This window comes from Lygodium microphyllum, chromosome 7, assembly GCF_053477565.2.
Source record: "Lygodium microphyllum isolate KBCC chromosome 7, Lygodium_microphyllum_v1.1.10, whole genome shotgun sequence".
NCBI classification, from domain to species: Eukaryota; Viridiplantae; Streptophyta; class Polypodiopsida; order Schizaeales; family Lygodiaceae; genus Lygodium; species Lygodium microphyllum.
The window spans coordinates 21,636,418-21,662,280 of record NC_141141.1 but is presented as its reverse complement, the minus strand read 5'-3'; the positions used below and the strand labels follow the sequence as shown (position 1 = coordinate 21,662,280).

Below are 25,863 nucleotides of genomic sequence, written 5' to 3'. Positions count from 1 at the left end.
TAGCACACAAAAGTTAAAGCGGCTAGTCTATTGCCGCACTAACATACTCATGATAAGGGCTATGATGAGCATGGGTAGTCCAAAGCAGGTAAAGTTTAAACACTTAACCATAAAATTTAAAATTTGTTGTTTTAAACTTTAAACTTTATAGTTTATACTTTATAATTTAGACTTAAGCATTTACAATCTTACATGCATTGTATAGGTGAATATTGATACATTCAAGTTAATGGGCAACACTCTTCCGAGTGTACATCAGAAGGTGGACAAAGAGAAGGAGATGATTTTTGCAGAGCTTATAGCAACAGATACTCGTGACACTCACGGTCAGCGTGCTCGTGGGTGTTCGAGTAGGTGGTAGCAGGGGCATGGTCATTCAATGCCCTCCAACATCAAGGAGGGGTGGTTCAAGTGACTTGCAGACATATTAAGGTGGGGCTCTAGGAGCTCACATCCTGTGCCTCATGATGACATTCCCCCCTTGCCTACACAGCCACCAACTAGGGAGCCATCATTTGATGACGATGGTAATCTCATCAGTGAGGATGAATATGAGTGTGTCTCATCATCCGATGCCGAGTATCTACTATCATTGTATCCACATGCATGATGCCACTATGATACACTAGACTGTAGTTGTATCGCATGTTTTGTACGGCCCATGCAATCATGATGAAATGGCTATTTCCACTTTAAATGCATTCTATCATTTAACCATTTATGGTTTTTTCTAATCATGTTAAATTTTTTTTCGTACTAATATTGTACCGTACCCTATAAAATCATAAATGTAACATTTAGTACCATATGTTATCGTACCTTTCATACCTGATAACTATGCCCCTAGACCCTCCAGCCAAGGGCTCCTTCTGCAACCCTCAGTCCCTGAAACATAGGCCCTTGATAATTCCCACACCTCACAACTCGATGCATTGTGCCTACTCTATCTAACCCAAAGGCTAGGTTCACAAAGGACGCATTTTTGCCATCCGGTCACATAGACCTCATCTGACATACAAGTCACAACCCACCCAGTGTCCCCGGTCACACAAGGCTTCTCCTCATGATGGGGGCCTTACAACTTTGAGCATCACGGATCATTGGTGGCACCTTATGAGGATAGGACATTAAGCATATCTAACACCCCCCCTTAATGTCCACCCGCAGAGGTGAACTACATTCTCAGCCCCCAACACTGAGTCTCTGAAGATGAATTCGAAGGAGATCCTTCGTAAGAGCTTTGGTGAAGATATTTGCTCCATTCTCTCCCATTGGACAGTAGACCACCTCTACTATCCCATCCTCAATCAAGTCATACACATAGTGATACTGGATTTCAATGCGTTTGGTGTATGCATGAAAAACTGGATTTTTGGCAATGGCGATGCAACTCTAATTATCACATCTTATCACTATTGAATCTTCATCATGTACTCCCATATGTCATGGATCCTCCTTAACCATACTACTTCACATGTAGCAAAGCAAGCTACCTTGTACTCTGCTTCAATGCCACAGTTGATTGCTTCTTGCTAATCCAAGAGAAGATTCCTGAACCTAAGAGAAGCAATATCCAAAAACTAATTTCCTGGAATCATTGACACATGTCCCATCTGAGTCAGAGTTCCCCATAAGAGCACTTCTAGAATTGTATGTGATATCATAGTCAAGAGTTCTCTTCAAGTATCTAAGCACCCATATCCTAGCTTTCCAATGACTTTCTCAAGGTTTATTTGAGAACATCCCCAAAACCCCAACAGCACAACTAATATTTGGCCTGGTGTTACACAAGTAGATAAGGCTATCAACCAACCCCATGTACCTCCCAATGTTTACTAGTGCTAATGTATCCTCAATGGATAACTTCACATTGACCTCCATAGATATAGCTATCTCCTTATACTTGATCATGACAAACGCTTTTAAGATCTCCCATGCATACTTCTTTTGAGAGAGAGATTTTGCAAAGCACTTGCCAGACTTCAATCCCCAAACAATAATGCAACAAGCCCAAGTCTCTCATTTCAAATTTAGAGCTCAAAGCTTTTGGAGCCTAATGGATCATATCTTCATAGTCACCTGTAATAAGAAGGTCATTCACATATAGGACAATCACTATAGATTTTTCACCGTCCCTATAAACATACAAGTTAGCATCTAAGGCACATCTTTTGAAATTCAAACCTAGAAAGAGTTTATATATCTGCTAGTACCATGCTCTAGGGGCTTGTTTCAACCCATACAATGCCTTTTTTAGCTCACAAACTTTGTTCTCAGAATGAGGGGTCTCAAATCCTGGTGGTTGAGCCACATACACCTCCTCCTTGAGGTCACCATTCAAGAATACTGATTTGACATCCATTTGGTAAACTAGCCAGCTCTTATGAGCAACCACTGCAAGTACTATGCGAATAGTGGTCATTCTAGTAGTTGGAGCAAACAATTCTTGAAAATCACATCCTTCAACCTACAAAAATCCATATGCGACTAATCTGGCTTTGTACTTTTCTAAACTGACATCAGCTTTGTACTTTACCTTCCAGACCCACTTTGTCCCAATAAACTTCCTCTTTTCTGGCTGATCCACTAGCTCCCAAGTATCATTCTCCATTATGCTGTCATACTCGCCGTCATACTTAGCTTGCATAGCTGCTCTCCATGCTAGATCAGAAGTGCTTCTTCCAAGTCTACTGACTCCTTTATTTCTTTCATAATCTCAACCATCAAGGCTATATTGACTACGTGAGCAGAAGCCTTTCTTTGCTCCTCTATTCTTAGAAGCCTCCTTGGTCCATCTCTCTTTTCCTCAACTGTAGTAGGCATAGGATTACTGCGATCATAGAGCTACTTCACCCATCGCGGCAATGGCTTTGTCGGTGGCGTGATTGTAAGTTGGTGAAATGTGCCATCATCATCTGAAGACCATGCTTCCTCCTCCTTAAGAGTAGGGATAGCTCTTATAGGTTCATAGTGGACTACTTCGCTAGATGATAAAGTGGAAGAACTTATATTCTTATATGTGGCTGCTCCTTGAACACCACATCATAGCTCACTATGATCTTCTTCGCCTCTTGGTCATACAATTTATAAGCCTTTTGCTCATCACTATATCATAGGACCCCGAACAAATTTGGAGCTTTTGCAAAAGTTCCAAAATTTTGGCTAAATTGGCTTGTGCAATTCATCTGGGAGCTTCGTTTGATGTCACTTGAGTAGTTTGAGCAGAGAAATTTTGGGGCTTTTGACCATGGAAGTAAAATTGTGCCCATGGATGTATTTGGAGGAAAATTTGCAGCTAAAATTTGGGGCTTTCTCATGAAATGGATGCATTAGCCCGTGATACGGCTGCAATTGCTTGTGGTGTGCTATAGCACACATTTTATACCTTTAAAAATTGATTTGCAGATCTGAAATTTCTGCAATTACTTGAATTTTCATTGCTGATTGGTACTTGCTTCGTACCTTGGTCATTTGTGTGACAGTTGGACTCACATTTGTTGACTTTTGAGTAACTTTTGAGCTGTAAATCATGGCTGGCAGCAATGATAGCAACAATCTTTTGCACATTAAGAAGCTTGAGGGTGCATGGTTTCTTACTAGAATACGCCTCATGAGGAACGCCCTTAAGAGCCTTTGTGTAACTCCAATTGAGAATGTAGACTGCAGTATTAAAAGCTTATGCCCAAAACAAGTTAGGCAATTCCTTGCCCTCAAGCATGCACCTTGTCATTTCCACAATGGTGTAATTACGACGTTCAACAACGCCATTCTACTGAGGTGTATGAGGCGTCATCAATTGACAATTAATCCCTTTGCTCTTGCAAAATTCTTCAAACTCCTTTGAGTTAAACTCACCACCACCATCTGTTCTAAACTTCTTCACTTTTCCCTGTTTCATTCTCAACAAGTTTTAGCCATTCTTTAAACTTACCAAAAGCTTGAGCCTTATCATGATGGAAGTACACCCACATCTTCCTACTGTAGTCAACAATCAATATAAAATAAGAAGGTCCTCCCAAGACTTTTGTAAGTATTTCACTGCACAAGTCAACATGTACCAACTCTAGAGGAGCCTTTGCTCTATTCTTACTTTCTTGTGAAAATGCTTATCTCTGTTGCATGCCCATCATACAAGCTTCACATGGTTCCTTCACTTTTGTTACTACAGGTAGGTGAGCGACCATACCTGCATATGTATCTCCTTTAACACTACAAAACCAATGTGACCAAATCTTTCGTGCCAAAGTTTACTTGTGCCCACACCAACGGTGGTTGTAAAAGCACTTAACTCATACAGGTTGTTCCTCCTTTCTCCTTTGCCGACAACTTTGCCAACACTATCGATAATTTCTGCACCTATCTTAGTGAACCTCACCTCATGGCCAAGATCAGTTATGAAAATAACTAATAGCAGATTTCTCTTAATCTCTGAAACATACAACACATTTGAAAGATTCTTGAGTTCACTATTTGCAGTAACAAAGGAAATAGTACATGTGCCCTTATCAGAGCATTTTGTATCATTCCCAACCATCACAATGATGGATTCTTGTAGAGGCTTCATAGAACTATATAGACCTTTCTTGTTGGTCATGTGATAGGAGGCACCACTATCCAATACCCATGAGTCAGTGTTAGATATTTCTTGCACCAATGAACACATTTTCTCAATGGTTGCCATGAATAAGTCCAATCTACTTCAGCCGCATTGGTTGTCTCCTTTCCTTTAGTCTTCACGATGCCATTCCTTTCATCTACCTTCTTGACACGACAATCTACAATTGCATGTCCTTTCTTCTTACAATAGAAGCACTCTCCTTGAAACTTTTTCTTACCACCCTTCTTCTTTTTGTCACCGTGGTAGAGGAACCATCTTTGCCTTTCGCATTGGCAGAGAATGCAACATCTCTACTATTGCTACCTTCTCGAGCCTTAAGCCTTAACTCCTCCATTAGTAGTGCACAAAATTCCTCAAACATCAAACCTTGGGGTCTCACCTGAGTATTTAGGGCAATTACCAATCCATTAAACTTTGGTGGGACAAATCTGAAGACACCTTCGAGCAGCTCCTCACTAATCTTTGATATCCCAGCACAAACCATCTCGTCATGCAAATACTTGATCTGAGTGATGAATGCTTCAGTTGTCTCTCCTTTAGCAAACTTCTTTGCTACTAGTTAATTCTCGGAGTTCTGAATCCTTGTTTGATTCTGCATTTCTACTGACTCCTCAGTACATTCCAAGTCTCTAATGCCTTGGTTGTATATTGAATCAAGGTCAAAACAGTGTCAGAATAACTTGTAACTAAGGCACAGAATGCATCTGCGCTCCTTCATTTCCAAGCTCGTAGAATATCTACATTTGGAGGAATCATAACACTTGCATTTGATGGGTCGAGAGTGGGTTGTAATTCTGGGTCAATCCCCAGCACCGTCTCCAAAAGCTCGTAAGAATCAAGAATAGTTGGATTTTAAACTTCCACAAAATATAGTTTGTACCATCTAACTTACCTTCACTGAAGATTGGTGAATGAATCCTTAGTATTTGAATTACTAGTATATCAGCGCCACCACCTGATACGCCAGCACCATTACTTGATGCAACAGACAACATTTCTCCTCTTCGTTGTTGAATCCCTTGCCTCTCACGTACTCTTCACTCCTCAAAGTCCTCTAGGCTCTGATACCATGTAGAAATTACATGGCACAACAGACAAAATTTGAGCAAGAAATAAAAAGCACACAGCAAATATGAGAAGAACATGCTTTAATTTCAAACGAACTAATACAAAGATGGCTCTATCCACCCATGCACTTCCACTGTGAAGCTTAGATAGAGATCCAGACAAATGATAGGTAAAGAGCTTAAGTGTAGCTAGAAGAACTCTGACTAGGTGAAAGATAGATTAACAATGGCTTTAGAGGGGTCTTTCTTTTATAGCCCACGAAGGTAGTCAGGTCGACATGTCCGACCATATTATGAACTTTTTCTAGTCGGCCAAGGAATATTCTAAGGACTATTCACTTTACTGTCGGGCCGGGGGCACCGTCCCCGAACCCTCATCAAAGGGGCCATTAGCCTCCTTGAGACCCCCCCGTCAAGGACCGCTTCCGTGGCCCCCATAGCCCAAAATAGGGGTCCCTAATAACTTCCACACCTCGCAACTCCATGCATTGTGTCTCGAGTTGCTACCAACGTAACTACTCTATCTAACCCAAAGGCTAGATCCACAAAGGTCACCTTTTTGCCATCCAATCACATAGATCTCATCTGACATATAAGTCAAGACCCGCCCAATGTCTGTGCTCACACGTGGCTTCTTCTCATAATGAGGGCCTTACAATTTTGAGCACCATGGATCATTGGTAGCACCTTATGAGGATGGGACATTGAGCATATCTAACACTTTGAGGATTTTGCAGTGCCTGAGGGAGACCCACAATCTTGGTCTTCATTATTTTGCAAAGATACCGGTGATTCAGCTTTGGTTCTCACAAACAAATTCGGTTTTGGATCAGAAATGTTTACCAATGGAGGTCAACGACAGGATATTGCTTTACTTTGGGTGTAAGTGTTATCTCTATTAGCAATCCAAACAACTCATGTGTGACTTTGAGACATGGCTAGGTTATTTAGGCATTTTATTATGATCAATTTATGGTTATTTGGGGCATTTTATACTGACCAAACAACATTAAATGTTGGCCAACCTACCCCTATTTTAGTATTGTTTTCTTCTTTATATATCCGGCTCCTTTCTCATTCACATCATCATTACCTATAGATTCTGTGGAGAGAGGGAGCCAGTGCTAGTGCCTAGGAGCCAGAGACTCACTGTTGTACATGTTATTCTCGTGTTTGGAATATGAATTCCATTTGCCGAGCTGAGTTCTCTTCTTTTGCAGTGTTCTTCTATTTTCTCTCTTCTATCTTGTGTTCAATAGTTTATTTCAGCACTTCTCTATGCTTCCATTACTGCACCACTTCTCGCATGGTATCAGATTGCACGATCTAGGTTCCTCCTACATCTCCCAAAGTATGGTCAAAGCTTCAAATGTTGTATGAGAAACCTTCCACCATACGTGCCATGACCCTTTATGGGCAGCTTTAGCAACTGAAGTTTGAGCCGAAGGACACCATTCAATCATTCTTGCTCCATGTTACATAGGTACAAGACCAGCTTTGACACGTGCAATTTGCCCTTCCACATGCACATCTTGTGGGAATGGTCCTCTACAAGCTCCCCTTGGAGTTTGATGGAGTGGCGAACGCTTTGAGGACACAAACATCATCTACACGTGTGAGCTTCACACATATGCCCTCGATGCTACTTGAGCATGAGGCATCTTTGAGTTTACAAGGGAGGCTTCTATCTTATTGTGGACATTCCAGTGAGGCCTTTATAGCTTTAGAGAGGGGTGACAAGAAGAAGTCGAAGGCACAATATTATCGTTGTGGTAAGAAGAGCCATTTGCGGGACTGCGAGTTAGCAACATCACGGAAGAAAGAGAAGAAGAAGAAGCAAGAGGCAAGAGGCAGGAGGCAGGAGGCAGGAGGCAAACTCCTCCGACAAGTCATTCTCTTCCTTAGACTCCAACTCCAATCCTTTGGTCAAGGAAAAGTCCAAGGCATAGAAGGGATCCACTTCTTCAAATCGAGGAAAGGGCTTGGTGGCCCCTTTCTCTACTGCTTTCTAGTCAAGGTGATATGGTCATCCCTCACAACTCTTTAGTGCCAAAGAGAGAATGTGAGAGGGTGGTGAGATGGGACAACCACACCTCATTTGTACCAATATACAAGTGTACATGTTCCAAAGAGGAACGTCCTTGATGCATCAACCACAATCTAGCACATTAAAACCCTAGAGCTGAGATTTACATCTAGGTTCATGATGGGTTGGTTTTGACAAAGAGCGGGCTTGGCTCCTAGGCTTGTGATCACATGAAGGGACACTTTGGCGATCTGGCCAAAGGCAGCGAATCCATGGTCACATATGTTCAAAGGCATTTTTGACGCGATGGTCTTGTATGCTGCTGCGCAGCATTGATAACAGACACAAAGACATGCTGTAGTTCTTCTCTATTTTCAAGAGCTAGTATGATCGACATCGACATCAAAATCTCTCCAAGGCACCTTGGTGGTGGCTTGATCACACACTACTTGGATATCCATGGTTCTACTCTAGTGGTTCTATGTCATATGGACCATGATGAGCATTATCATTGTATGATTGTATTGTATCAAATCACCCATAATTTGAGAGAGGGTGTTAGCACGATGTCTATGCATACCGGATGAGGTGTGCACATTTACAATCATTTTAGACATTTTTACGCCAGTTGTTAGTTATGCCCTATTTTGGGCCTATTTATTGGGCTGCTCCTCCTTAGTCATACAATCATCATAATTCTTTAAGTGGACTTTCATTGGAGAGAGGAGGCCAGTGCCCATGCAACTTGTGACTCACTGTTGTACACAACTCTCATGTTTGGTGTATGGATTCCATTTCCCGAGCACATCTTTGACTTCTCTTCTCTTGCAGTGTTCTTCTATGTTGTCTTCTGTCTAGTGTTCAGAAGTTTATTTCAGCACTTGTCTATGCTTCCATGTTGCACCACTTCTAACACTCTATGATGTTCATAGCAGAGATCCCCGAGCACCTTTGGGTTGAGGCTATTAACAATTCTATTGGACATCTTCAACTAGTACCCAACTACAACCATCCCTCCGATAACCTCTTCAAGGCATTTTTTGACACTAAGCTTGTCATTTCCCACTTCAAAGTTTTCAAGTCACACTTGAACTCCTGATAATAAGATAAGAAAGCTCACTCCCCGAGCTAATCTTCTAATTTTTGTTGGCTATTCCTTTGAGGCAAGAGACTATCATTTATTCGATCCTCAAACAAACAACGTGATTGTTCGGGGAGATGATGGTTTTTAAGAGAAGGGTATAGTGCAATCCACTACATTGGCATCTTGAGCTGATTCCTCCCACTACCATATCAGAGATAATGCCATCTCAGCCAAGTCTACTATCCATTTCTGACCCACTTGCAAGGTCTTCAACACCCATGCCTCCTCTGCAAGACCCGTTATCTCATTGGTACTAGCAAACCCTATAGGATTCGAGAATCCTTCCACCATATTCCACTCCAGAGGACCCTAGAAGATCTGCCTGGCTTGCACCTAGTGTATCATTTGCATCTATCTTTACGGCAAATTATATAGCACATTCTAAGCCAAAGAGTTGGCAAGAGGCTCTAAAGCATGCCCAATGGTGAGAGGCCGTGGAAAAGGAGCTTGAGAGCATTGATCAAAATGAGACATGGACTTTAGTGGATCATCTGAGCCACAAAAAAGTCATTGGGACCAAGTGAAATGTGAATCTTTAGGACTAAATTGAAAGCTGATGGAACTTTGGATAAATACAAGGCTCACTTTGTAATGCAAGGTTTTGACAAAAAATGTCATAGATTATGAGGACATCTTTGCATTGATTGCACCGTCAACATCATTCTATTTGTTTGTTGCACTAGTTGCTCACCACGGTTGGCCACTACCAAATGGATGTCAAAAGTGCCTTCCTAAATGGCCATTTGGAGAAGGAAGTCTATGTGGAGTAGCCTCCCAGATTTCCTTTTGCGGACCAAAAAGACAAGATCTTTTGTTTACGAAAAGCTCTTTATGGGCTAAAGCAATCATTCTAGTTCCATAAAAAGACTGAGTTCCTTCAAACTCATGATTACTCCTTCTGACCCAAATCAATATGTAAAAAGTACTTCTGAGGGGGTCAACTACATTCTTTTACATGTTGATGATTTATTTATCACACACTTAGATTCCGCTACCATAGCTTATATAAAGTCCTAGCTTTGTTCTACATTCGAGATGACTGACTTTGGTCAATTGTTATATTATTTGGAGATGGAGGTAGTTCAATCTAGGGATAGTATTTTATTCATGGAAAAAGTATGCCCTTCAATTAGTTGAGTAATATTGCACTGATCAAATACGGCCTGTGGCTATGCCTCTTGATCCCACTACCAAGCCTTCTAAGGATTTCCTAGATCAACCCTTTGATGAGCATACTCATAGGTCAATTGTAGTTAAACTTCTTTGGTTGATTCACACTAGCCAAAACCTTGCATATTTTGTCTTGTTACTTAGTCAATATTTCAATGCACCAAGGATGCCACATCGGATTGCTTGTATACGTATGTTGAGATATGTTCAATGTACTTATTCTTATGGTCTAACATATAGTCATGGTTTGCTTTTGCAATGGTATACAAATTCAGACTGGGCTAGAAATCCCGATACTCAGCATTCTCATTATGGCTACATCTTTCTTTAAGCATGGCACCCATTTCTTGGTCAAGCTGTAAGCGGGAGACGATGGTTGCTTCCACATAGCCGAGGCACAATATCAAGCCCTCTTTGATGACACCACAAAGATTGTCTACTTGAGGGGCTTACTAACACCGCCTCACTTCCAATGTACTTCACTGGCTATCCTCTACTGCAAAAACTAAAGTACTATCGCATTAGCTAGTAACCCCATAATCAATCTACAAACGCAACATGTTGGTGTTCAGTTCCATTTCACCAAAGAACAAGTTGAGCTAGGCATCATCCACCTAGAGTTTGTGCCTTCATCAAATAATTTTGAGATATTTTGACCAAGGTGGTCAATCAAACGATACTCCGCTACTTGCTACCTTAGATCGATGTGGATACACATTCCCCTACTACTTTAGATTAATAGAAAGGATGTATATCTACTATCCCTCTAGCTTTCCCTTCCACTTCGGGAGGGGGCGTCCCTCTCTTGAGGATGATAGGATTTTGATTCATTGTTGCTTCATAGACATTTATTTATTTATGCATTATATCATTCTCGGCATCCTCTAGATGACTATGATTGTGAAAGGGCACTTGGCCAAGTAAACAATTCCCCTCTGGGGACACTATCCGAGTGACACCATTGCATAGCATTTTACATGAGCATGATAATTTGTATTGCCCCTTGCGCATAACCCCATGTATTGGCATTCTATTCTTGTAAACATACATCTATGTGCATTTATCTCTTTTCTATCAAAGAGTGGTCAACTCTGATCCACCTTCACGGCAACAAACATGGCAATCTCCTAAGGCAATCTCCCTTTGCTTTCACCTATCTTTTTAGCTTCGGTGCATACCCCCCCATAGATTTCCTCATCACTACTATTCCTAGAGTCACTAGCACTACCACATCATCAAACTGCTGCATTTTGTTGTTCCAGCTGCCGCTCTTACCTGCCATGTCATCACATTGCTGTGTTTTCCAGTTTTGTTACATCGCCCAATTGCCACATCATCAATACTTACTACATTTAATGTTCTCTACACCGACTAGCTCTTTGACACTAATCCAACCTTCATCAAGGTTGCATTTGTGGTTGTCAGACTTCTCGAGATCCATCAAAGTACAACACACTCTTCTACATTTCAAGATCCATCAAGGTACGACACACTCTTCTACTCATACTCTGCCCCAATCCTAGAGAGAGAGGAGTTCAGAGATCAATATTTCACCTAGCATGGTGTCTTTGCTGCATTGAGCATTGTATTTATTTATTATTCAGATTTATTTGTCTTCTATGTTCATTGTCTCTATGTTGGCCCGCATTTGTGGTTGTCAGGCTTCTCGAGATCCATCAAAGTACAACACACTCTTCTACATTTCGGGATCCATCAAAGTACAACACACTCTTCTACTCAGTCCATAGAACTTGTGTGCCAACTTATTGCTAGACCCATCTTTAAGGGAGGCATATCTAGACTTAGGAACTTTCAAGAGCACCAAATCCCCTTCTTGGAACTCCACATCCCGTCTTTTGTCATCAGCATAAAGCTTCATTTGATCTTGAGCTCTCTTCAAGTTAGCTTTACACTGCTGAAGTAAGGCCTGCATTCTATCCAATTCTTCCTTGCTTTGTGGATTTATTTTATCATTGAAGACAACCACAGGAAGGGGCACCTTGTAGCCATACAAGGCCTCAAAAGGTGAAACTCCAATGCTAGCATGTGTAGAGTTATTATAGGCAAACTCAGCCAAATGCAACCATGAGTCCCAAGCATGCTGCACATCATGACAGAAATGCCTCAAGTAAGTTTCCAGCCATTTGTTAACCCTTTCTGTCTGACCATCTATCTGTGGATGGTAAGCAGTGGAAGGGGCTAACTGAGTGCCCATAGAGCTGAAAACTGCCCGCCAAAAGTTACTCATAAACTTAGCATCTCGGTCATGCACAATGACCTGTGTTAAGCCATGTAATTTGAAAACGTATTTCATGAATTGGCTGGCTACTTGAGAAGCATTATACTGAGTCTTTGTGGGAATGAAATGGGCTGTCTTTGTGAGTCTGTCCACAACTACATAGATGCTGTCCCAACCTTTCTTGGTCACCAGTAGGCCGGTAATGAAGTCCATAGTGATGTGTGTCCACTTGCCTTCAGGCATAGGCAATGACTGAAGTAAACCAGCTAGTTTTAAGGTGCTGTCCTTGTTTTGCTGACAAGGCATGCAGCCCAAGACAAAGTCTTTCACATCTCTCCAAAGGCCCTTCCAATAAAAGCTTTTAGCAATTTTGTCATAGGTCTTAAAGACTCCCAAATAACCAGCTATAGGGGCTGAATGCATCTCCTGTATGATTTTCTGCTTGAATGGGAAAGCATGAGGGATGGCAATTCGGCCATTATACCATAAAAGCCCATTTTTCAGCTGCTACGAAGAGTTTTCCACACATTGTCCTTGCTGTAATTTCTGAAATACATTGCTGAAATCAGCGTCTAACAGGTAAGCCTCCTGAAGCTCATGTATCCAATCACTGTGTAACTCCATGATAGCAGAGACTTTACATGCCCACATCCTAGACAGGGAATCAGCCACTACATTGTCCTTCCCACGAGTGTGGGTGATGTCAAAGTCATAGTTCTATAAGGTGGCTACCCATCTCCTCTGCTTCGGAGTCAGATTTGACTGAGACAAAAAGTACTTGAGTACTCTATGGTCGCTTTTCACTCTAAACCGGCTGCCATACAAATAATGATGCCATTTCTTGATGGCATGAAGGATGGCCAACATTTCCTGATCATAGACATTCATAACCCTCTCATTTTCAGCCAGCTTTCGGCTCTCAAAAGCTATGACCCCATGTTCTTGCAGCAAGACTGCACAAATTCCTCTCCCACTGGCATCACACTGAATGGTGAATTCCCTAGAAAAATCAGGGCATACCAAGATAGGGGCTGAAGTAAGCAAATCTTTCAACTGATTAAAGCTTCTATCTGCCAATGCATCCCAAAAAAATGCTTCTTTCTTCAGCCTATCAGTGAGAGGGGCTGCAATAGTGGCATAGTGCCGAATGAATCTGCAGTAAAATGAAAAGAGACCCAAGAATCCTCTCAAAGAGGTAGTATTTTTAGGTGTGGGTCAATCTCTGACACACTGCACTTTCTTTGGGTCAGCTCTAATGCCTGCCTCACTGACAATGTGTCCCAAGTACTCAACCTCAGTCTGCATGAACGAACACTTTGTCTCCTTAGCAAAGAGTCTATGCTGTCTAAGTATATCAAATATCTGCCTCATGTGCATAAGGTGAGCTTTCTTTAAGCGACTATAAATGAGGATGTCATCGAAAAATACCAATACAAATTTGAATAAGTAAGACTGAAGTATTTTGTTCATGAGGCTCTAAAACGTGGCTGGTGCATTAGTCAAGCCAAAGGGCATGACCAAGAAGTGATAGAGCCCACGATCAGTCCTGAAGGCAGTCTTTATCTCATCCCCTTCATGCATGCGTATCTGATGGTAGCCGGATCTCAAATCAATCTTTGTGAAATACTTAGCTCCCTTCAACTCATCTAACAGGTCGTCTACCCTAGGAATAGGGTATCTATTCTTGATAGTGATCTTATTCAGATCTCTGTAATCTATGCACATCCTGAAAGTGCCATCTTTCTTTTTGACCAGCAAGACAGGTGATGCAAAAGGGGATGAGTTAAGCTCAATGAATCCCATATCTACTAAATCCTTGACCTGCTTGGCCACTTCTTCTCTTTCACATTTGGACAACCTATAAGGGGGTTTATTGACCGGCTTGGAGTGGGGCTCCAAATCAATGGGATGATCAACCGCTCTCTTAGGAGGTAATGTTGTAGGTAACTGAAACAAGTCACCATACTCCGCAAGTAGAGCCTTAAGGGCTGAATTATCATGCATTTTTCGGGACTGATCTGCATTTTCCTTGTTTAATTGAAGCACAAAAATCTGGGACAATTTCTTGAACTTTTTCTTAAGTTGTTTGGCTGTAATAAGCTGAAATTCACTGCTGTTTTTAATTCCCTGCAGGTGAACAAGCTGTCCAGCCCTGAAAAACTGCATATACAGCAATGAAAAATCCATGGAAATGGTGCCCAAAGTTTTCAGCCAATCGCAGCCCAACACGATGTCTATCGGCCCCATATTGAGTGCAATCAAATCCACTTTCTACTCATAATTTTCAGCAAGCTTAATAGGTACAACTGGGAATACATGAGTACTAATTTCCCCACTCCCATTGGCCACTTGCACCCTCATTGGTTGCTGTAAATCAGAGACAAAACATTTCAGCCTGTCCATGACTGCTCTATTTATGAAACTGTGTGTGCTACCACTATCTACCAAGACAAATACATCTTTCCAGTAAATCTTACCTTGAAGACGAAGAGTGTTGGGGCTCTTAGATCCTGTCCAAGCATCCAGGGAGATAGTACAAACAGTGGCAGCAGCATGTGAACCATTCTTATCACAATATTTACATCTACATGACCGCCGAGGTCAAATGGAAAGGGGTCAACCAGGTCAAAGAATTCTTCTTGCCCACATTCCTCTTCAACCTCATCATTTTCGGCAATGATTGCAAAGGCACTTGCATCCTCATGATCCTCATCAGATTCGTCAAAGACTAACATGCTATGTACCCTTGCTTTTGCATTCCTATAAGCACATTTAGATGTATGCTCGGCTGTATACTTTCCCCCGCATTTAAAGCAAAGTCCTTTTTCTTTCCTCTCTTTGTAGAGGTCCATCGGGATAGACCGTTGACCACCAAAAGCTGAAGCATTTTTACCCCTGCTGTCCCCTTGTCTATTTTCAACTCTTCCTTGATATGCAGTCCTGAAATTACTGATTTGCCTAGAGGCATTAAAAGTGGGGATGTGGGGATCTTCGGGGTGCTGAATGGCATATTTCCACCACCATAACCTACCCCAAACTGCCCGGGTCTTACAGCACTTCTCTGCTGCCCAAAATGTGACTGCATAGGTCCTCTTTGCTGCCCAAACAATGGCTGAGACGCCCCTCTTTGCTGTCCATGCTGAAATGAAGCATCTCGGCAATACTTACGAGTACCTCTCAACCAACTCAATAGCTTTGAACAAATCTGATGGACTTTGGGCTAAAACATCAGCCGAGAGTTGGGGATCCAAACCATAAATGTACTTGTGAAGCTTTGCATCGTCACTAATGGACTCAATATACATTGTGAGATTGAGGAATTGATTTATGTAGTCACGCACCGTCATCCCACGTTGCTCTAAGCCATACCATTGCCTTGCAAGCTTCTCCTTCTCAACCGGAGATACAGAGACTTGAATCATAAAAGCTTTGAATGCATCCTAAGTGTCAACAAGCTGCTGATTTTTTCTCTTTATGTACCGCCACCACGTGTGGGCAAAGCCCTCTAAGTGTATCGTGGCAAAGTGTATCTTTTGATCGTCGTTTCTTGGCATTATGTCAAAGTAGTCTTCAAGCTTCGAGAGCCATTCTTCTAATTCAGCCGGGGAGGATGACTGGCCATTGAACTTTGAGAAAATGATTTTGCTCTCAACTCCCTTTCATGGTTGGGGGGCTGTCCCATATACCCAAAGTGGGGCTGATCCATTGGGCTGCCAAGAAATAACCCATTGTTTGAGTGATTCCTTCCACAAGACGGCTGAGCACGCATAGGTGGCATGGGCGCAGGTGGTGGCTGAAAGTTACTCCTCATTCCATTGTTTATGGGCTCCTCATGCCTTTGTGAGGGCTCTCCTTGCTCAAAGCTGATGTTGGGAATGCCCGTTCTTCCCAAAATACCTTGGGTACTTGCATAGGCTGCATTCACGGATGGGATGGTCACTCTTTCAGCTTGCATGCTTGGTCTATCCTCTTTTTCCTTGCCTCTCGTTTGGGAATCCATCCACATTGAGAACTTGGCTGCAAGTGCTTCCATGGTAGAGGTCATTTGGCGCATCTCCGTCACCATTTGAGCTTGACCTTCCATTACTTCCCTATGCCTCTCCGCATGTCTAGTCTCGTGTGAACTGAGAGTATGATTGAACGCACTAAGACTTCCCATGGTGTGAGAGAGGTCTTCCTCTTCAACTTCAAAATTGGTGTCATCCCTCGGGGTGCGCGCATCCCTTATCTGTTGCTGAACATCTTCATTTGCTTTGTTTTTCCCCCTGTTACCCGCCATGTCTAGGTGCAGTCCCGTGAGACCACCTGTCACTGTTTTGGCTATAACTAGAGCTAGATCTCCAATTGACCTACTTTTTGGTTCAAAACGGAGGCAGTGATGCCCTCTTTGAGGTGAGCATAGGCATGCATTCCCAGGTTTTATACAGAAAATTCTGTAATCAGAAATGTGGGACTGTTTTGTGCAGTCCACCACCCTGTCTACACCTAAGGAAAGGCCTGTTTTGGGCTGTAGGTATTTGGTATGCTCCCAAGTGGATATCCAAAACTGAGAGGGGTTCTTGGCAAGGCCTGAGGGTACTCTCCAAGGTCAGCACCTCAATTCTTGGGAGTGGTAACACCTTTGCAAATGCAAGCAATTTCTCTACAGCACCCTAAAACAGTCACAAGAGGGCTGAAATTGGGTTCCCCTTCTATTGCACTGTGGGATTCACTGTTTGCTTGGCATCATACATCACTTTAGCATCCCTTAGCATGTTTGGCATCACTTCAACATTACTGAGCATAAGAGTAAGCATTCCCATGACCATATCCAACAAGATAGGCTCTCATACATGCATAACCACTACCCTTACTGCATATATGACTGCATAGGTGTATCCCATGATACATATATCCATCTTCAATCCAAGTGAAGCAATACATTCCCATAAATCACTGCATACATAGCTGCATGCGTATCTAAAGATACATTTGCTGATACATTTGCTGAAGTACAAGCATACATCCCATGCATACAAGAGTGTGTCATGCCATAGTCATCAAAATTTCCATCATGCCAAGTCAATTTCTCAATTTCCCAAGAAATACCTGCACCTGCAAACGAGTTTTGGGCTCCGGATCACCGGGAGGTGGGCAAAGTCCCCCCCGAGCCGAGTTGTGTACCCCTTCAGGATCTTTGATGGCAAGGGGGGGTCACCCCTCTTTTGTCTTGCCACCTCACCTGGCATCGGGCTTTTTCTCACCCGGAATATACATGGTAGACATTTATTAATTAAATACCCAGCATGAGATGTATTTTAGGAATGGAAATTTTGGCTTTTCATGAAGTGCATGGAATTGGAATTGGGAATAGGGATAGAGAGCTTACCGGCAGTGACTCACTGCCAACTCACCCTTATACAATGGATTTATTAATCAATTCTTGGCTCAACCAATTCACAAGAAGCCAAACGGGTTATGGGTAAGCAAAAGTATAATCTCAATGAAGCTTCAGTATGAATAAAATCCATTCCAATGCCATAGGATCAAATGAGAATGACTGAGATTAATATTCAGCATGCATACAATGTTTGGGACTTCTATTACCTCCTTGGACTCATGCATCCTCTCAAACAAGTGGATAGGATTCAACAAGAGGCTTAATGGGAGAGAATGAGAGCCAAGAATCGGTTACCTTGTGTTGTTTGATGAAGATTGCAGCCACTAATGCCACTTCAGTCCTTCATAAGAGCTCCAATTTGATCCCGCATGCTCCATAGCTCCAAAATGCTTGTGCTCTGTCAAGAAGAGATGAATTCAAGCTTGGGGGAGAAGGATTCTTCAATGGGGGAAGGGCATTGCTTGCATAGACCGATTAAGAGAAGGATTCTTTCCAAATGAGCACTCCATAATGCCTTCCTGCTTCCAAGAAGCCTTCAAATCTTGAGAATGAGCTCCAATGTGGCTGTAGCTTGGAGATAGGATGGCTCAGGACCTTCCCATGAAGAGCTCTTGATGAAATTGCTGCCCACAAATGCATGTCTTCAAATCTTACTTCTAATCTTCTTCCCGTGCTTCTTGATGGCCAAATCTTGAGCTAGGCTTGAAGAGTGAACCCCCGGGACCAAGAAGAGACCAAAATCTTCAAGATTCTTAAGCTTGATGCCAAGCTTTCATGGCTGCCATGGACTGCATATGATTAGGGTTTCTGAGATGGAAGAGAAGTCCAAGAAGATGAGAAAGGAGGCTTCAATCTTGCCCAAATGACCTACAATAAGCTGGGAATGAGAGCCAAGAAGGAGAGGAAGATTGTTGAGCTGTCATTTTGGCCCTGGAATCAGCCCGCATTTTGCGCCGAAAAACGCGGGGAGCTGCCTGGAGGAGAGAGGAGATATCACACAGCACTTCCACCACTTGCCCTGTAGCTCAAAGGCTTAATGAAATCCTAGGAAGAAAGGCAAACTCCATGGAAGAGGAAGAGCAAAGTTTGGGGCTGATTTCCTCCTTGGGAGCTTGCAAGTAGCTTAAGAAAGGGGGAGAGAGAAGAGTCTCCCTGAAAAGTAACCCCAACTAGACTTTCCTCTAACTCCTATGACCACAATTACTAAGAGTTTACCTTCAAAATGGGCCAAAAATGACCAACGAGCTGCCAAAGTCGGTCTTCCTTCCTCCAAACTTGATCCAAGCCGCCATTAATGCTCTTGCCTGCAGTCCTTATGGTCCAGAAATCTTTGGGAACTCCCCTACTGCTCCCTGTACCTATGTACCTGTGACTCAAAATTCCATGTGACTAGAAAGTTATAACTGGGTAAAATGAAGGACTAACTGAGACCAAGAACCTAGGCTCTGATACCAATTGTCAAGGAGAGGGATTGGGAGAGAGAAAGAAGAGAGAGAAGACTGCAAAGAAGAAGAGCAGCAAAAGAGAGAGAAAGACAGGTACAAGGAGAGAGAAAGACTAGAAATGGAGAAAGAAAGGCAAGAAGAGAGAGAGAGAAGACATGGAAGCTTGGAGAGCAAGGTGAAGGAGAAAGAAAACTTGTATTAATTATCTGATAATGAAAATTTAAGTCTCTCTCGCCTTATATACCAGCCAGTGTAGCTAGTATTTCCCCGTTATTAAGTCCCCCTCTCTTACACACACACACACACACACACACACACACACACACACACACACATATATATATATATATATATATATATAGTATTTCCCCGTTATTAAGTCCCCCTCTCTTACATATATATATATATATATATATATATATATATATAGAGAGAGAGAGAGAGACAACACTTAAGTCTAGATTCGTCTAGAAATTATAGGCAGGCGGGAGGGCGGGTGTCAAGAGGCAGGCCTAGCAGTCGGGCGGCCAGGCAATGGAGAGAGGTGTGAGGCATGTCAAGCAGGCAAGAGAGGTGGAAGAGGTGGAAGCAGGCTAGCTGGCACAAAGCGGGGCAAGAGTCACGACAGGTGAGCCGCGACAATATTCACGAGAGGCGGGAGTCGGGCAACTAGCGCAAGGCAAGACATGACACAATCGACGATTTTTTTATTTAAAAAAATGCGCCGCTGCTGGAACGGCCGTTCCAAACAGGGAACGGCCCGAAATGGGCAAGAACAGGACAGGGAACGGGCTGAAATGTTCCCCCAGTGTTTCCTCGGCTCAGACCTCCCGAAACGCGTTAATCCGTTCCTAAGTGTCGGAACCGGCGTTCCCTGTTTCTATGATTTATTATTCAGATTTATTTGTCTTCTATGTTAACCCTTGTTGAGAAACCCTTCACCCGCAGTTTGCGTTTTTGTGTTTCTGCATTTTGTGTTTAGGGTTTATGTTTAGGGTTTGCAGTCCCAAAAGGGGCGCCACCCTAGATTGACTGTGCCTACTTATAGGCCACTCTCATTCATTCCTCATGGTTGATCCTTCAGTCCATCACTTCCACTCTCTCGTCGTCAATCTTCTGACACTCTTCCATTATCTCTCTCTCTCCTCTCCTACCACCATCTCCACACACTCCTAGCGCCAGCCTTCATCTCCAGTTGGCTACGTTCATGGTGGCAATGTGCTCCTCTTCAACCAGCGTCCATCCTCCATTGTTAGCAACAACATCTATGCTCCTACACCTTGCGTTTGGAGTCCACACTCTCTTGGCATCAACATCCACCCTATTTGGCATCATCCTCCACCCTTCTCGTAGCTCCACCTTGCATTTGGCTGCCAAGGAGGTTCCTCACCATCTGGCATCTCTCTCTAGTAGTCATCACCTTCATCAAAGACAGTTGCACCATGCGTTTGGTTCCTGGCTGCTTTCCACCCTTCTGATGTCACTCCATAGCTAGCATTTCACTCCCAGAGGCTATCTTCGTCTGCATTTTCAGCATTTGGCTCATCCTTACCACTTTGGCATCACTCCCAGCAAGAGCTGACGTCACCTCATCAGGCTTGCGTTTGTAGACAAAGGCTTCATCAACTGTCTCCCTACTCGTAGGTACCACTTGACGGCAATCTCCCTGCTCCAGATGACACCTCCTCATCCTACGTTTGCAAACTCAGGGGCTTCTTCAGTAGTCTTCCTGCACTCCCAAGCTTCCTTTGTACTACGGCACCCTTGTATCACATTCACTTCATCAACATGATTCATCTTTCATCATCTTCTATGTTACTTTTCTCTCTCAATATTTGCCATACACACTATGTTTTTCCTCACAAACCCTACTGTCTCTCGTCACTTAGTCATTTTGGCATGGTATTAGAGCTAGAGGTGCTCAGAGAGCCACAAAGATCCTCCTCATCAGAGAAGGCAAAGACCGGTGGCGGATTCGGCATCAACATTTGATTTCTCTATCATTTCCGATGCGCATTGAGAGATATCTTTTTTCTCCCTCCCATCGTCCCTTCTCTAGTTTGCCGCCCCAGTACCATGGTGTCTCCACCGACAAATTGCCCTTCTACTAGGTACTACTATTTAACATGAACGGTCATCCCACCGAAGATTGCCGACTTCAACCTTTGCTCCCCACCCCCCCGGAGTATATGCATCTCCCACCTTGCACTTCCTGTGCCATCTCTCCTTTCTGGGCCACATAGATCATTCTATACCGGCTATTGGAGTATTGTGCTCGAGGCAATAAGCTCCAACTGACGTGTACTAAGTCCTTTTGAGCACCAAAGGCTCTAAGACCTTACGAGGCAATAAGCCCTCCTGGAGACCAGCCCACTGCGCGGAGGTTTCCTCCACCCACTTCCAGGTACAATGGCTTCCACGGCCCACATCTCCTCCACAGTCCACTCTCTTGAGAGCTCGCGATTGTTCCCCGCCCTTGGCTCATCCTGAGCCTCCCTCTTCCCCACCCTCTTCCACTCAGGTTCGAGAGGCCACTTCTGGGTGCTTTTCGGCTTCTTCCGAGCCCCAAATACCTTCTTCGGTATGACTGACGGCACTTCTTTCGTCATCAGATGCTTCACAGTCCCTGAGCCATGAGTGGTTGGATTCCCTTTCTCTCTCAGACTAGGATTCAGAGGGGGATTTTCTTACTTTGCCCTTAGAGAGGGAGCTTCCAGTTTTTCTTCAGTTTCAGAGGGGGCTCCTACTTCTACTTCTTCCAATTCAAAGAGGGACCCTATGTGCCATGAAGTTCTTCACACACCACCACCTTTCACTTTCGAGGAGTGGCTCTCCTTTGAGTAGCCATTTTCTCTCCTCATACCCAGGATCTAGAGGATCTACCTAGATCGGGGCCCTTGGGCCTTCAGCAGTAGTGACTTGGTGGCTAGGCCTTCGTATTCCTTCCAATATGGAGTCATGGAGCTAGTGGCTTCTCTCCCGAGGTTGAGTTTTGGGTTCTACAACTCATCTAGTCTCCTAACCATCTCCAAAGGTCTCCTTTCAAGTGGTATTCTTAGATTACAGGGTGGATCTTCTTCGTCCCTTGGTCAGCATGGAGCCACCCGAGATGGAGTACACACGTATCCTTATGGTTCTCGACACCACCCAAAGTTTGACATTCCTCCTATGCATCATCTTTGTACTAGGGCACTTGGGCAAGTGAACAATTTCCCCACGCGGGACATTATCCAAGTGGCACCTACTGCATAAGCATTCTTCAGCATGTAGCATTGCATCTCCACCTCATTCTTCTCTTGTTCCCCTTTTTGGGCTTGAGAGGGGGTGTTGAGAAACCCTTCACCCGCAATTTGCGTTTCTGCGTTTTGCATTTAGGGTTTGTAGTCCCAAAAAGGGGCTCCACGGCTAATCCTTTAGACAGTAACTCCCACTCTCTCTTCGTCAATCTTCTGACTCTCTTCCATCATCCCTCTCTCTCCCCTCCTACCATCATCTTCACACTCTTGGCGCCAACTTTCATCTCCAATTGGCTACGTTTATGGTGGCAATGTGCTCCTCTTCAGCTGGCGTCCATCCTCCATTGTTGGCGACAGCATCTTCTATGCTCCTACACCTTGTGTTTGGAGTCCACACTCTCTTGGCATCAGCATCCACCCTATCTAGTATCATCTGCATTTTCAGCATCTGGCTCATTCTCACCACTTGGCATCACTCCCAGCAGCTAGCGTCACCTCATCAGGCTTGCATTTGCAGACGGAGGCTTCATCGGCTATCTCCCTGCTCATAGGTATCACTCTTCATCCCTGCATTTGCAAATTCAAAGGCTCATCACCCTTCGACGGCAGTCTCCCTACTCCAGGCGACACCTCCTCATCCTGCGTTTGCAGACTCAGAGGCTTCTTCGACAGTCTTCCTGCACTCCAAGGCTTCCTTTGTGCTACAACACCCTTGCATCAGATTCACTTCATCAGCATGATTCATCTTTCATCATCTTTTGTGTTACTTTTCTCTCTCAGTGTTTGCCATACACATTGTGTTTTTCCTCGCAAACCCTATTGTCTCTCTAGTCACTTAGTCATTTTGACCCTAACCCTAATTGTGTTTCTTTATCAGTCAATGCATTTGTCATACAATTGTGTTTGTATTCTGTAGTCAAGCATTTCTTTACAATTAATGTATAATTTCTAGAAGATTTAGGCTAGCTTGCCCTTGGAGTCACATATACTTCAGTTTTCATGCACTGTGTTTCATTATCAATCAATGCATTTGTGGTACGATTTTGTTTCAATTTTTGTGCTGGTTGACAGAGATCGCCAGCTGATTATCCTCACACAGTCCTTGTATATATCTGCCTTCAGTATCCAACTTTCATTCTCTGCAATCCTCAGCTTTCTACTCTCTCTCTCTCTCTCTCTCTCTCTCTCTCTCTCTCTGTGTTCACTTCTTATTCTCAATCCGGTCATATGCTTCCGCATTCATTGCACTCTGACAATGTGATGGCCAACAGGTTAAATGACAGAAAACTTCAAATTTTACGCTCACCCTTGACCTCCAAACTCCAAACCGGCAGCAGCCTTGCATTCTCCCTTTCACAAGCCAGACATCTTCCATCAGCATTACCGCCTCTAGGCATTATACTTAACCCATGGGCAGCAAAAGTCTCATGAACAAGTGCAACAGCAAAAAACACAACCACAACAGCCAGAAACCCCCATAATCTGTCAAGTTTATCTCTACTGCAGCTTCTAGGAAGGTCGCAGAAAAACTTAGCAGGGTGAGCTATGATACCAGATATCACACCAATTCGCTGAGATGAACATGATACCAATGAGTCTAAGAAGCAAAAGCCTTATAAACTGAAACATACAAGGCAACAATACAGTGAGGGATCCAATGACCATGATGGTAATATGACAATATTACAAGCCAGAAAGGATGCCTATAAATAGGTTGTGAATGCAAAAACATAAAGGCCAACCTGGATCTGGTCTGACTTGTAATGTCTGGCCAGCACAAGGTCTAACTGCAATCTGGTCTTACTGGGCTGCGTACATCCCAAGGTGGTGTCACATGGTAGCCTTTCCAACAATCAGGAATATAGTCTGCCCCTAATCTCCTAAAATGTCCCACCAAGATCTTCAATCATACTACCAAAGAGTTCTTGGAGTGCTTTGCATGCAATGCTATGTCTGGGGACTGTAATGGCAGAATAAGGGTAAAGCAAGTCAATCGCAGTGTCTGGTCCACATGTAGGATCCAAATCAAGGACAGTCAAAAAGTGACGCTATCTGTCCACCAAAAACTTCTCAAACCAAGGGGGTGCATTGAGTTTTACAGATCAGAACAAACTGCACTGAAGGGCAATGGTAGGCCTTGGTCACATGCCACTATACTTCATTTCTGCAATAAAGTGTCATGACAATTTGGCAACGTCACAATTAACATGTGCCATTGTAGAGATCAATTTTCAAAGTTCCATGAACTGGTCTTAGGTAGGCAGTGGATAACAAAATGGGGGTCTAAAGATCAGATGCACCTCAGCAAACAGAACTAATGGATCGCTCATTTGCAACCAGGGGCAGACACTCAACTTGGTAGAATTATGGACTTGAAAAATGTTGATGCAATGAATGCATCGCACTTTCCCGTCAAAGATTCATGTCTTCCAAAACGTCAAAAGTTGTTTCGTCTCTCTCTTTACCCATAAGATTGTTCAGGACCAATCAACACAATGCAAGAGCAGACCTCAGAATACTGCCATTGTAGAGAGTCGGGTTCTCACAATATGAGAAGGTCTGCTCTCTACCATTGGGTTTGTAGCAATGCCAGGGCAATCACCAGCATTAGGCTTTTCATGGAAAGTAGAACAGTGTACAATTCCGACGAGCCTTGAGTTCCTTGTGCGAATAAATATCGTCGTTCCCTCTCTTTCCCTCGCCTCATGTGATAAAATGCTCATTTTCGCTTCTAATCAGAAGCATCCCGTGCATAAAAATCAAACAGTGGATGATCCGTGATGCGGAAATCTAAGCTTGATTACACGTAAAATTTAGGATCAAAGTCTGGGCAAAGTGGAAGACAGGGTGCGTACCGCGAGAAGGACCTGTCTGGGTAAAGAAGAGGATTCTTGCAGCAACAAGGAAATCCATACAGCAAACGCAATAACAGCGGCCGTCCCGAGTTTCCAGACTTGCTTCATGATCTGATGTTCTTTGCTTTTGATGGCTTGTCTGTTGTCTGTTGACAGTTAAATTGCACGCCTCACCACCGACTGTCGCAGCAAAATTGGTTCACTGGCTATGGCTACCTAAGCAGAGCTCGGATATACATGTTTGCAGTTGGCAGACGATGTCCGACTGAGCAGGCTTTCATCGTTTTGTTTGTTTGAGTGGCACCCGTGTTCACTAAAGACGGAGGTCCCCCAACGTCACACGAATCGCAAAAATTTCAAAGTGTAAAGAAGAAGGTTTAAAGCTTTGAACTTAAAATTGGCAATTATCTCTAGTTTGGCTCAAGGATCCCTCCAATTATCTCTAATTTGGCTCAAGGATCCCTCCAACTTGTTTAGTTGAAGACTTTGGTGCTTGCTGCCAAACTTTTGTCTTCTCATGAGCACTGTGTTTGGCTTCGAAATATCACCCATACAGTGACCAATCAGTCAAACTTTATATTGTGGACCGATTGGTCAAGTGAGGCAAAATATGCCCTACATGTGGAGTGAAAGAAAATTTGAATGTTGCCAATGGGGTCATGGCATAGTGCGGTGTGTATGGG

At 43.4% G+C, this 25,863-nt stretch overlaps 1 protein-coding gene across 1 annotated transcript in view; it reads right to left on the bottom strand.

The window, feature by feature from the left end:
• DPMS3 (dolichol-phosphate mannosyltransferase-like protein) overlaps positions 1-25,527 on the bottom strand; it is a 51,283-nt gene extending 25,756 nt beyond the window's left edge. The window contains exon 1 of the mRNA XM_087682248.1: positions 25,181-25,527. Within this exon, the coding sequence (XP_087538374.1) occupies positions 25,181-25,288 (108 nt within the window). The 5' untranslated portion in view covers positions 25,289-25,527. The remainder of the gene's footprint in view (positions 1-25,180) is intronic.
• Between the last annotated feature and the right edge of the window lie 336 nt (positions 25,528-25,863).